This window comes from Paramisgurnus dabryanus, chromosome 24, assembly GCF_030506205.2.
Source record: "Paramisgurnus dabryanus chromosome 24, PD_genome_1.1, whole genome shotgun sequence".
NCBI classification, from domain to species: domain Eukaryota; kingdom Metazoa; phylum Chordata; class Actinopteri; order Cypriniformes; family Cobitidae; genus Paramisgurnus; species Paramisgurnus dabryanus.
The window spans coordinates 14,447,378-14,460,640 of NC_133360.1; the positions used below are offsets into that span (position 1 = coordinate 14,447,378).

The window sequence follows — 13,263 nt, forward strand, 5'->3', positions numbered from 1 at the left end:
TGGAATGTCCCCACAAAACATGGAAACCAGAATGCGTGTGTGTGTATGTGTGTGTGTGTGTGTGTGTGTGTGTGTGTGTGTGTGTGTGTGTGTGTGTGTCTGTCTGTCTGTCTGTCTACAGTTTTTTAGGATAGTAGTGCCTTTTTTCGTGCAATATGGACAAGTGACACGTTTAGAATTAATACACTTTTAATAAACTACAGAACAGCGCAAGCCGTAAGCGGCGTGCCTGTCACGCGTCCTGCGAGAACAGCATTAGTGAAACAAAACACAAGAGCAATACTTTTAATAAGGTAGCCTAACATTTTTCTAACAAACAAACATTCCCGTATCAGAAATTAGCAGCACAGTAATGGCGCATTCACACGGGGCGTCAGCGTTGACACTTCCCATTCACTTCAAATGGGTGACGTCAAGCGTTGGCGAACTGAATTGTGTATCCGTCGACGCCGCGTCAGTGCCGTTGCTCGCGGCAGAAGTTGAACATTTCTCAACTTTTCAAGCGGCAACGCATGCAAATCATAACGCCTTATGCAAATAACCTAGGCAGAGCCATCCAATTACGTTTATGGAAGACCGGAGCTTGTGTTGCGGCCACAGTGATTGGCTGTTGGCCACGCTTCAGACAAGCCTTCCGTTAAGCGTTAACGCTTACGCCCCGTGTGAAAGTACGGTTATTACTGACATCGTAAAGGATAGGCTATTTAAATAAAGCAACGAAAATAAATGAACGAAGTTCCACAAACTATAATAAAAGGGTAGCATACTTTCAAAATCAAGTTTATTTACTAACACTTACACTATCCAATATGTTTTCTTCATCAGTAGATCAATAAAGAAGATATTTTGCAGAAACCCCAACTGCTCCGTCATGCAAGTCAACCGATCCGCACACTTTAATTCATCATAACTTCGTGTGACATATTGACGTCTTGTGTGCAAGAAACTGAACGTTATTTACAACACTATTAGCATGAATGCCAAAGCAGGGAGCGCGCTTTCCGTTCAAGGCGATCTCTTCTACTCGTGGCGTTTGGTGGCTGTTGGCTACGGATGTTGGTCTCTTTGCGCCACCTATAGAGCTGGAGCATGAAGCGCACTTCCTGCTTGGCAAAAGCTCTGCATTAACGCTGTACAAATATTGATATATATATATTCGAATCCCAAAACTGAAAATTGAATGTCAACCCACGGAGCGAATACTGTATTCGAATATTCTGGTACAGCCCTAAAACATTCAGAGGTAGTCGAAAACACATTAGATTGGATTGCTTTAGTGGTGTAGATGCACATGTGGTCTTATGTGAGCCACAAAAGACCGCCTACTCTCCGCCTATTGATCTAATGTGATGTACTGAGCACAATGTTTTAACATCAATCCAGACATCTAGCGCTAGCCCACAGTGTTTAGCGCTGTCTTTAGTTTCATTAATAAAACTAAAGCGACTGCTCTCTGCCTTTTATGTTTGTTTCATTTTGCAAGCGTGTAAAAGTTGCACAAGCTTATTTCATCAATTGCGCAGAAATAGAGAAAGCCATTACATATGTACTAACAACACAAGCCACGACTCTCTCGACTCTCTCTCTGTAGTTCGCGTCAATTTAAAAAATAAATTCCACTTGCGTTAAAACCCTTAAAAACATTGCTAACTTTCCAAGCTTAGCCCATTCTAAGCACCCTTACAACTGTGGTCCTACATCAAGCTCTGTATTAATTTATATTTCATGGCCTCAGCTATTCAAACATACCGTATCTTAAAGCAGAGTGTTATTTTTTAGCCAGGTGTATGGGTAACTCAGAGAATAATACAAAAACAGGTGGAGCCCATGCCTCTGTGAAGGGAATTAGCATATATTTGTTCTACATTTGGACCACCTAGGTGTAATTGAAAGGCATAATAGAGTTTTTCTTTCTTTTCAGAGGAAAAGCTACAATTACTTCCGCCACACTTGTCGTTTTCTGCTTTTTACAGGGTTATTCCGGCTACTTCTGCTTTTAGCTAACGCTAACGTGTCTGTAAGCATGTGCATGCAAGACGTCTTATTCTGACGATCTTATTTTCTCAGCAGAAAATATATAGGTGTACACCCCACTTGCTGCCACACTTCACATTTACCCCTGACTGTCACATTCAGGCAAATTCATGCATTCTTATCCGTCCACTGGAAATAACATAAGCATGGAGAAGTGCTAAAGTGAAGTAAACCTAACCAGTGCAACCCTGCTATAAAAACAGTTAAGTTTAATTTAAGATGGTTAAACCCAGGCTGGTTCAAGCTGGTTTCGGGTGATTTTGAAAACTTTTTCAGCTGATCTTGTCAAAGCCACTTTAAAATAAGGTGACCAGATGTCCCCGTTTTCAGGGACAGTACCGTTTTTTGGTGTTCTGTCCTCCGCCGTTTTTTCGTTCTTATGTAATAACAAATAAGATTTAAATTATATTTTGAACATTAAACTAGGAAATGTCCCTGCTTTTCATTTAAAAAAATGGTCACCTTACTCTAAAGCCTGTTAAACCAGCTTAATACTGGAAGTAGGTTTTGCTACTTTCATTTTAAACCAATTAGGGCCAGCCAACCAGCCTAGGCTGGTTTTAGCGTTTTTTAGCAGGGAATTCAAGGCACTGAGGGGAAAATTGACCCGTAATATATACCACCTTGGTTGAAACACACATTTGCATTTGATACAATTTAGGATTTAATATCAGACACACTGTAACGCAGCCAAAGGATTTTAGTGTCCCTGCGGATGCCCTTATTTGGAAAAATCCATAAGTTGGACCAACCAGCCTACGTTGATCAACTCAGTGTTATTTCAAGAAATTAAGACACGAAACTTGTCATCGAAATGATTTCCACTCTGAATTGAGCTACAGAAATGAAATAAAAGAAAAAAGACAAGGCGGCTTCTGTTGGTGGGGGTGGTGGGGGATCAAAGCGACTAAAGCTGATTTATCCTGTGTTAGGGCTCGAATGCCTCCGAGAGGCATTGAACAGCCTTACAAAAAGCAATAGCAGCCACCTTCATATCCAGCCAGTGCCAGTCATCAGGCCGGCCCGTGAAGCAAAATCAATCTGTTTCATATCAGAGATACCAGGGGAGAGCCGGAGAAAGTGTGTGTATGTGAGCGTACAGTCCGTCCCCCAAAGCTGCTTTAAATGACACACGCTGCATAACAGAGCAAGGATATAAAAGTGTTCAATAAGGCAAACATGCTGTTATCTGAAGGTAAGGACTAATATAAAAATGGCCGGTGCGGCACAGAGGGAGTTGTCAATCAGATGAAAAAAGCGAAAGGAGCCACATAGAAATTTATAGAGATATATTTGCCCCGACTCCCAACCAGGGATACATAGATGGGACCACATAGGAACCTCAGCAAGTTCCAGGGGTTTGGTATTGTTGGTAGCATGTTACAATAAAATCCAATTCGCTAACATTAGTTATGAAATAGAAATTAACAACAGTTTTATTTGCATTTATTAATTTAAGTTACTTTATTAATTAGCAGATAGGGGTTTAAATCCCAGGAATGCAATAACTGACAACAATAAATGTATAACTTAAAAGCACTGTAGGTCACTTTAGTGTCTGCAAATTGCATAAATGTGACCCTGGACCACAAAACCAGTCATAAGTCACACGGGTATATTAGTTTCAATAGCCAACATACATTGTATGGGTCAAATTATAAATTTTTATGTAAAAAATACATAAAGATGATGTCCCATGAACCTATTTGGTAACACTTTACTTGAAGGGGTGTTCATATGAGTGACATGACACATATATTATCACGACATGACACGTGCTATGAACATGAAGGAGATTTTATGAGACAACTTGACATTAACCAATACATCACAACTTGTCATGACAGCTTGACATTACCAAGAAAATATAACTGACCAAATTGAATTTGTCCTTAAAATTAAGTGTTAATACTCATGTCACATGATGTCACATAACACACGTGTGTCATTTTATTTTTCAGTTCATAATGTTTTTTTACGTTTCCTCCATGTGTTTAACAAATAAAATCAATAAATCAGTAATAATAGTAATAATAATAATAATAATAATAATAATAATAATAATTGATAAAATTATACTTTATTGCATTTGGAGACCGATTCATTTAAAACTAAATGAAAACAGTACAATAATAGGTTTAGCCATGCAGCGTTGGGTCCATATTGCTGCAAACTTAATTACATTAAATTAAATTGATGAAATGTTTTGTTCATTTTTTTTTCTATATCAGAACCCTCTGTGTGAGGAAGAACAAGTTCTGTTAGTTTTTTATGTCATGTCTAGACAGATTTATGACAAGTTATGATGTATTGGTTTATGTCAAGTTGTCATAACAAAGACATCTCAAACAATGTCATATTTGGATTTGAAATGACATAATTGAACAAATGACAGTTGTCATAAATGTGCATAAAATCTCCTTCATGTTCATAACACGTGTCATGTCATGATTATGGAGGTCTCATATCTTATGAACACCCATTCAAGTAAAGTGATAGGTAGGCTGTAAATTTCCTACGATAAATATATAAAAATGTATTTATCACTAGTAATATGTGTTGCCAAAGACTTCATTTGTACAACTTTCTCAAACTTTTGCACTCTCAGATCCTAGATCTTCAAATAGTTGTATATTATCCCATCCTAACAAATCAAACTTATTTATTTATTTAAATTGACCCTTATGACTGGTTTCGTGGTAGATTTACAAATGTAATCTATTTTAAAAGCATGTGGAAATTAACATTATTATTTTCTTACACTGTAAACAATTTCTGTAGAAATGATAGTATTACTGGCAGCTGGTTGCCAGTAACTTACTGTAGATTTAAATTTATGTTATTTACTGGCAATAGTTCAACATTAAACATTAACAAGTCTTTATCTTTACAGAATAAAACTAAAATAACAGCCGCATGCAAAGCATTCTGGGAAACAAAACCTGAAGGAAAAAATAAGAAAAAGGTGGATGACGATTTCTGGTTTCCAGAATGCTTTGCATAAGGCTGTTCTGTTATAGTTTTATTATGTAAAGATAAAGACTTGTTAATGTTTAATGTTCATTTAACTTTGAAAAACTGTAGCCAGAAAATAACATCAATTTAATATCTAAAGGTACTGGCAACCAGCTGCATAAATAAAAAATTTTTACAATGTATTTTATAGCATTAACTAATGTTAAGTGTTAAACTTTATTAAACCTATAAAATAAAAAACAATGTTTTTAAAATAGATTCTTCACAATCCCTTACTGTATAAACTGCTTAATACTATCCAGTATTTCATTTACATTTCTGGTTTGAAGTCAATGAGCTTGAGCATTATTGATAGGCCTGTATAATAACACACCGCAAGACAAATAAAGGTTAGGAAACACCGTATTACAGCAAAGATAATGCTAAGATGCATTACCATGCAGATAATTGCATGTGGTTGACAATGGTAACAACCACTTAAGCCTTCCCCATAAATTCAAGGTTGCAACCTTTCAAGCGGGTACTGTACCTTGCACGTCTTTCTCGCGATAACCCATCGCATTATTAATTTAACTAGGCAGCGTGTCAATCAAGTGACCCATCCAGGAGATTCTTTCTAATCCACGACCGCATGCAGATTGAAATGATTAAAAAAAGCATCGAGAGGGACAATTTAATCACATTAGCTCCGTAGACTTAATAACCGCTGACAGAAGAAGCCCTTGTGGAGAAGGTTCACTGAGGTTTAGAAGGTCTCTTTCTTTGTTTTTCTTTAACAGGTATGGTGACCTTTCATACACTTAACAAGATTACGAGAGTAATTAGTATCAAAGCCACCATGGGTCCCAATAGTACCCGCGAGAGTAGCCGTTGTCCATCCGGGCACCACCCTGCCATTACAGAAAGAAACATAATTAAGTTATCACGCATGAATCTTCAACCACTCTAGGGATCGGAGAACGTGCCTAACTATAACACGTATCGCTACGCAGCATGTAACCGCTGCCAAAAGCAATAGCATGTCTATCAAAGCAGAAAACTCTAGGATTGGTCTGGGGTTCGAAAGAAATCCCCAGTAACCAATAAAGTCACAATGGTGCTGGATTGCTCCTGGGGTGATCCTCCGAGCTGTTCATTTAAAATGATGTGCAACTATTGGGCCTGACCTAAGCACACTCTCCATCTCCAACATGGTCACCAAGAGAAAGGCAATAAGGGACCCGAGGAAGTCCAACGGGCGCCTGGGGAGCCCTAAGGCTGGCCACTCAAAAAGAAGTCCAAAGACAGCTAAGTGTCATAGTCAATGCGAACACACACCTTTACAACGGCAAAATCAATGAGGGTTTATGAAGCATCAATCTTCTCTACAAAGGCCTGCTTGACTACTGCTGGGATTGACCATTTGGATGTGGAACTCACATATATGACGTACTGAAAATTGCTTGTGATGGCTTTCCGGGCTTCAGATGATGCATCCGTGCAGGTCTTCTCAAAGACTCTTTTGTCTGCCCTGTAACCATTGGGAGCTTTTATTTTTTTATTTATATTTTTTTGCAGATGTGTCTGGAAGACGTTTAGAGGAGGTCTGGTATATACCCTCAATTTAGACCTGGCTATTTAGACCTGTGGTTCTTAGCTGTAAGCAGGTGGCGCTAAACTTTCAAGGACAAGCAGCACAAAAAGTCTTAAACAATATAAAATGAATTATGTTTTATTTTGATAATTTACCAATTAAAATGTTGAATGGCTTGGAGTTACAAACCACTGATATAGACAGCCATGGAAAACGTCAGCTTAAAGGAATAGTTCACCCAAAAATGAAAATTAGCCCATCATTTACCATCATGCCACCGACTTCCTTTAGAGTTATACTGAATTATATCAAAAACTATTTATATTTAGTATTCGGTGATCATTATGACAGCTCTAGATTCAAATATGGTAGCAGTAAACAATTTAAAATCGCATTGGTTCTCGCATGTCTCATTAGCCTGGCTCCGCCCTCCTACGTGCTTCCGCTTATTTTTCATTTCGGTTCAGCAGTACGTCTGGGATGGCTCTATAGAGTTTCGTTTTTCTCCTGCAAAAATCTGCAGGACCAATCAGCGAACAGATGGGGGTGGCTAAGAACGATGACGTTGAGGTCGTGCGTCAGTTTGAGTTGTAGTTCAGTAATGGCAGCGGAGAAAGACTTGAGAAAAGCTATTCGGTCCGTTGTTGCAAAACTGCCGAATATACAGAAGTTAAAGCCGGAGCAAGAACCAGGTTTGCTAACTTTTGTTTGTCTGATTATTCTGACTTGTTGTTTCCAGGCGGTTTCGTTGCATGATATACGTCACGACCACACGTTAGCGATTGGCTTTGGCAGATCCTGAGTGACTCTGGGCAGATCCAATAGTTTTAAACTTCAACAATGGACCCTCCTTAACGGAAGTAACGCTTTCCAATGGAGCCTGGCCAGACTCTCTGTACAAATGAAATGAATGTACGAGAGTCTGGTTATACCAGGCTAATGTCTCATATTCATGTTTTCGTCACAATGCAATTAATGACTAGTCATTAGACACGCAAGAAACAATGAAATTGTACATAGTTTAAGTATTGCCATATTTGAATTTAGAGCTGTTATGGTTTATTTACATTACTTATTCTTAATAATGATCACTAAACATGGTTGAAATATGAATTGTTTTTTCTTACATATGTATCGTTATCTAGAGCTGTTTTAGTTCGTTTACATTACATATTGTACGCTTCATAACGAATGCCAATTATGCTCAAAATACAAATTGTTTTCTCTCACATATGTATTGTTATCAGGAGCTGTTGTGGTTAGCTTACATCGCATACTGTACACGTCATATCGAACGCAAAATACGTTTGAAATATAAATAGTTTTTTCTCACATATGTATTGTTATCTAAAGCTGTTATGGTTAGCTTTCGTTGCATACTGTATATGTGATAACGAATGCTAAATACGCTAAAAATATGAAAAATTTTCTCTCACATATGTATCGTTATATAGATCTGTTATGGTTAGCTTACATTAGGCCTACATACTGTACGCGTATAAAGAATGCTAAATACGCTTGAAATATAATTGTTTTTTCTCACATATGTATCGTTATCTACAGCTGTTATGGTTAGCTTACATTACATACAATATGCGTGGTACTGGTAACGAATGCTAAATACGCTTAAAATATGAAATATTTTCTCCCACATATGTATCATTATCTAGAGCTGTTATGGTTAACTTACATTATATACACAATACGCGGCATAGTGAACCCAAAATATGCTCGAAATATGAATAGTTTTTTCTCATAAATGTAGTGTTATCTAAAGCTGTTATGGTTAGCTTACATTACATACTGTACGTGTGATAACGAATGCTAAATATGCTCAAAATATGAGATATTTTCTCTCACATCGTTATATAGAGCTATGATTAGCTTACATTATATACCGTACGCGTCATGATGAATGCAAAATACTCTCAAAATATGAACTTTTTTTCTCACAAATGTATCGTTATCTAGAGCTGTTATGGTTAAACTACATTACATACTGTACGCGTGAGAACGAATGCTGAATACTCTCAAAATATGAAATATTTTCTCTCACAAATGTATCAGTAACTGGAGTTATGGTTAACTTACAATACATACTGTATACGTTATAATGAACGATAAATACGTGCAAAAAACAAATTGTTTTCTCTCACATATGTATCGCTATCTAGAGCTGTTATGGTAAACTTACATTATACACAGTACACGTCAGAACACAAAACACACTTGAAATATGAATAGTTTTTTCTCACAAATGTATCGTTATCTACAGCTGTTATGGTTAGCTAACATTACATACTGCACACGTGATAACTAATGCTAAATACGATCAAAATATAATTTTTTTACAAATGTATCGTAGAGCTGTTATGGTTAGTTTACAATACATAACGTACACGTCATAACGAATGCAAAATACGCTCGAAAATTAATAATTTTTTCTCACATATGTATCGCTATCTTCAGCTGTTATGGTTAACTTACATTACATACCATGCGCATGATAACGAATGCTAAATACGCTCAAAATATGAAATATTTTCTCTCACATATGTATCGCTATCTAGAGTGGTTATGGTTAGCTTACATAACATACTATGCACGTGATAACGAATGCTAAATACGCTCAAAATATGAAATATTTTCACTCACATATGTATCGTTATCTAGAACGGTTATGGTTAACTTACATTATACACAGTATGCGTCATAGCAAACCTAAAATACGCTTAAAATATAAATAGTTTTTTTCTCACAAATGTATCGTTATGTACAGCTGTTATGGTTAGCTTACATTACATACTGTACACGTCATAATAAAATCTAAATACGCTCAAAATACAAATAGTTTTTTCTCACATATGCGTCGCTATCTAGAGATGTTATGGTTAGCTTACAATACATACTGTTCACGTCATAACGAACGCTAAATATGCTCGAAATATGAATTGTTTCTCAGAAATGTATCTTTATCTACAGCTATTATGGTTAGTTTACATTAATACGCTTCGTAATGAATGCTAAATAAGCATAAAATACGAATAGTTTTCTCTTACAAAAATATAATTGTATTTTACCATTCAATTGCATTACAAGGCTAGGAGAGGTCAGGATAACTATTTAACTAATTGTGTATTGCTAAAGAAAGGAAGTCATATACACATACAGTAGGATGGTAAATTATGGGCTATTTTCAACTTTTTTTTTAACTATTCCTTTAAACCGTCAAGACCTCTTTGACCACCACATAACCCCCTTGTGACGTGGGTAGGCATCTCAACATACGTGCAGGTCTGTTCACACTAATTGTCAGACCACATGCTACAGACTGAACGCTAAGTAAATTATCTTGGCGAATGTCATTCAATATAATTGATTGTTGGCACTTTGCTGTGCATCCGCCCATCTTTCCCTTTCCCCAACATCCGGCCCTGTGGCACCTACACCCTTTGTTTACAATAAGCTCCTAAATTTGACCAGACATCAAGTCGGAGGGTTCAGGGCTAGGTCTCCCGTTCCAATATCTAAGCTAATTACTTTTTAATTTACAGTATGTGGTTAATGGATTTGGCAAGGGGAAGAAGGTTAGACAGGCAGCAGAAGCGACTTCCTTTCTGTTCACTAGCACCACGGCCTCCTTAATTAAAACGAATAATCTGGACATCCATCAGACAGACAGAGTTGAGAAGAGAGGAAAGCAGGTGAGCAGGAATAATGTAGAGCACATGCATTAGTGCTGTACGATTACCATCGCTTCACTTTATATTGTACTACTGGCAATTATTAATTTGAAATGTATCGAGGTATTCATATTTTTAATAGCTTACAGGTAGAGATTGGCATCCGATACGAGAGGCAAATCACATGCACATACAGCAAGTAGGAAAGATTATCCGGTAAATGGTCAAATATTAATTGTGCACCATTAACATACATGAAAAAGTGGGTGAAGGTAATAGCAAAAAAATCAAGACACTACCTCCACGGCTCTCGCTGTCAGCTGGCTTCACCTGGATGGGTCGGGTCATCTATCAAAAGAGAAAGCACATGGGATTAGATGAAAAACGTACACATACAAAATACAAAATTGTGCCAGAGATGCCTTTTGTCGCAAAGTTTTTTGCATTGTGCATACTATAAAACTAACTATACATTTAATACCGATTATAAGCAAGACTACAATTGATCCCATTATAGACCGTTTCAGCAGTAACAACATAAACAAGCGGCTGTCGCGGTCTGCACGTAACTTCCGGTAAACTCCGCTAAGAATATATAACAACAAAGTTCTTTAAACGTAGTTTATTTATATAACAAGCAAAAAAAACTACACAAAGATTACCTAGGAAACCAAAACATTTGTTATTTTCGACGAGGCATTCGTTCAAGAGATCAGTTTAGTAACTAGTCAGACCATTAAAAAAACAAAACCGGAAGTAAGGTTCGGATCCAGACGTGTATCACGTGCGCCCGATGAAACCGTCTATAGCCAGAAAAGCACACTTATAGCTTATAGACACTCTTTTTAAAGTATATCAAATTAATAGTTTCAAAAATGGTAAATATGATGGCTATTTATTTAAATAATGTCCGATTGAAACACCAAAGCCAGTACTTCTGTCCATACCCCGAGATAAAATCCTGTGGTTAATTGGTTATGTGCGATCAGTGAGCGTTTTTGTATTTGCTTTTGCGGCTCGCTTGGTCACGGCATTTATGGGTGGCGGCACGGCACAAGTGAAATGCAACAACAATTAAAGTGAAGGCAACCACTAGAGGAAGCAGGATCAATGAATCTCTATTGATCTCTGGCCCTCAGGCTGTGGAAAGTGTCTGGGACGGAGGGATTCTGTTGCTAGAAGCCCACAGTAATCTACTAAAGCCTGATAAGAATGGCATTTGTTGGATTAGAAGCCTCTGTCATCACAGCTTTTGTGTTGTGTGTTTCGCGCAACAATTTTTTTTAGATTATCCCTGTAAAGTCTGAAGTATTCTCAGCTGCTGTTTGTATTCTACAGAGTCGGGCGAAACCGATTTCGTTTTGTTTGTTTTTCGTCTGTCCGTCGTTCAAGGATTCAAAGGATTTTGCTGCAGCATCAAAGGATGTTCAAAGACTTTGTCTGTGTTTCCATTTACGCCTACCTGGATATATAATGTAAAACACAGAGCAGAATATTGTAAGTGAGAAAAGTATTTTTTTTTTTAGAAAAAGTACAGTAACAGAAAGTGTTAAGTATTGTTATATAAAACTGTTATTGCAATAATTATTGCAATCTCATGTCTCAAAACAATGAAATAAACTACAAAATGATTTATATTGTTTAGTACTGTTGGTAAAATGTAAGTATCCTGAAAACTGATTAATTCTGTTGAATAATAAAGAGTTTTATAGTTAAACAATAAAAGGAACTTAAAGAGATATTTTAGCCAATTCGGTCTTCTTTTAACCCTTGTGTCTTTTAAAACTACATAACGTTCTTCTGTGAAACACAAACAAGACATATTTATTTATCACAGAATGATCAATCTGCTTGTTTCTGTATATCTGTCTTTGATTCTGTGAGCCTGAGAGTGCAGTTTACATGTGAGTTTATAAAATGTTCGCTTAAATGTGTGACATGAATAAATAGTGCTCATAATCGGCTGTTTAAATAATATCCTCTTTTGAAATGAATGGAGGGTTGGACCCGGAAACAGTGTTCCTTACGTCTTCACTTAAAGGTAGGGTAACAGATTTGATCCTGAAACATTTTTTGTTATGCTGGTTAAAAGTCTCCTCACATCCTGATAGCAATCACTGTGTTTGTAGAAATTTATGTCATCTGTGAAAGGCGTAGGACCAAAAAATGTTCAACAAATCATAGATTTTGGTCTGAACGGACGTTTCCATTTTTGTCCCTCATATGTAAGCGTAATTTGAATGCCCACCGCGCAGCGAGTCCACGCAGACACCATACGTCATCGGCGCGATCACGTGCGCTCACCTCCTGTCTGTAAACAGTGAGAACAGCAAACTTTTCTGCTGAATTGACAACCTACACAGGAGGCACACAATGAAAGACATCTTTTATAACAACAACAGCAAAAACTGCCTGGATCAGCAAGAGCAAAAACCCAAATTAACATCGGTAACTTTACTGCTTTACCACGAAATGAAACAGCTGCAGGAGGCAAAGGGTCTGAAAGGGTCGTTGCACTGTTTATTTTGGTAACGTAGGTACGCGATATGTTTGTACTGAGATGGATTCAGATATTCTACTTTGATGAAACGTTGTGTTGCTTATGAAATTTGTGTTCGTTTACGGATTAGCGTAACGATATAGTTACTACGTCTACACAACCGAACGTGTGCTTAAACTAATTCTGATGTAAACCAGTTGTTTGGTTATTTTGGAAGTGTTATTCGACTTTGTACTGCAAAGTTTTCTTACTGGTGAATGAGACATGAGATGTGACCATCTGATCTGTGCGTGTTCATGTGTTTTGTAAGAGGCGTGACTTTGGATGGCGATTTGACTTGAGGGTGGGATCGGGAATTGATTGCTAGGCGGCAACCGTTAGCATTTTTCAAAATGTGTTACCCTACCTTTAACAACCGAATAGATATCACACATCGTCTGTTCCTCACACAAAGGTCATACGCCTATCATATTGCTTAAAAAGATTTGGAAGCCACA

General features: G+C 37.3%; 1 protein-coding gene across 2 annotated transcripts in view; it reads right to left on the bottom strand.

The window, feature by feature from the left end:
• The window catches only part of celf5a (cugbp, Elav-like family member 5a), a 268,110-nt gene that overhangs the window by 111,313 nt on the left and 143,534 nt on the right, over window positions 1–13,263 (bottom strand). For both annotated transcript variants that reach the window (XM_065246530.2, XM_065246529.2), the window contains exon 3: window positions 10,566–10,614. In XM_065246530.2, coding sequence (XP_065102602.1) covers window positions 10,566–10,614 — 49 coding nt within the window. The remainder of the gene's footprint in view (window positions 1–10,565; window positions 10,615–13,263) is intronic.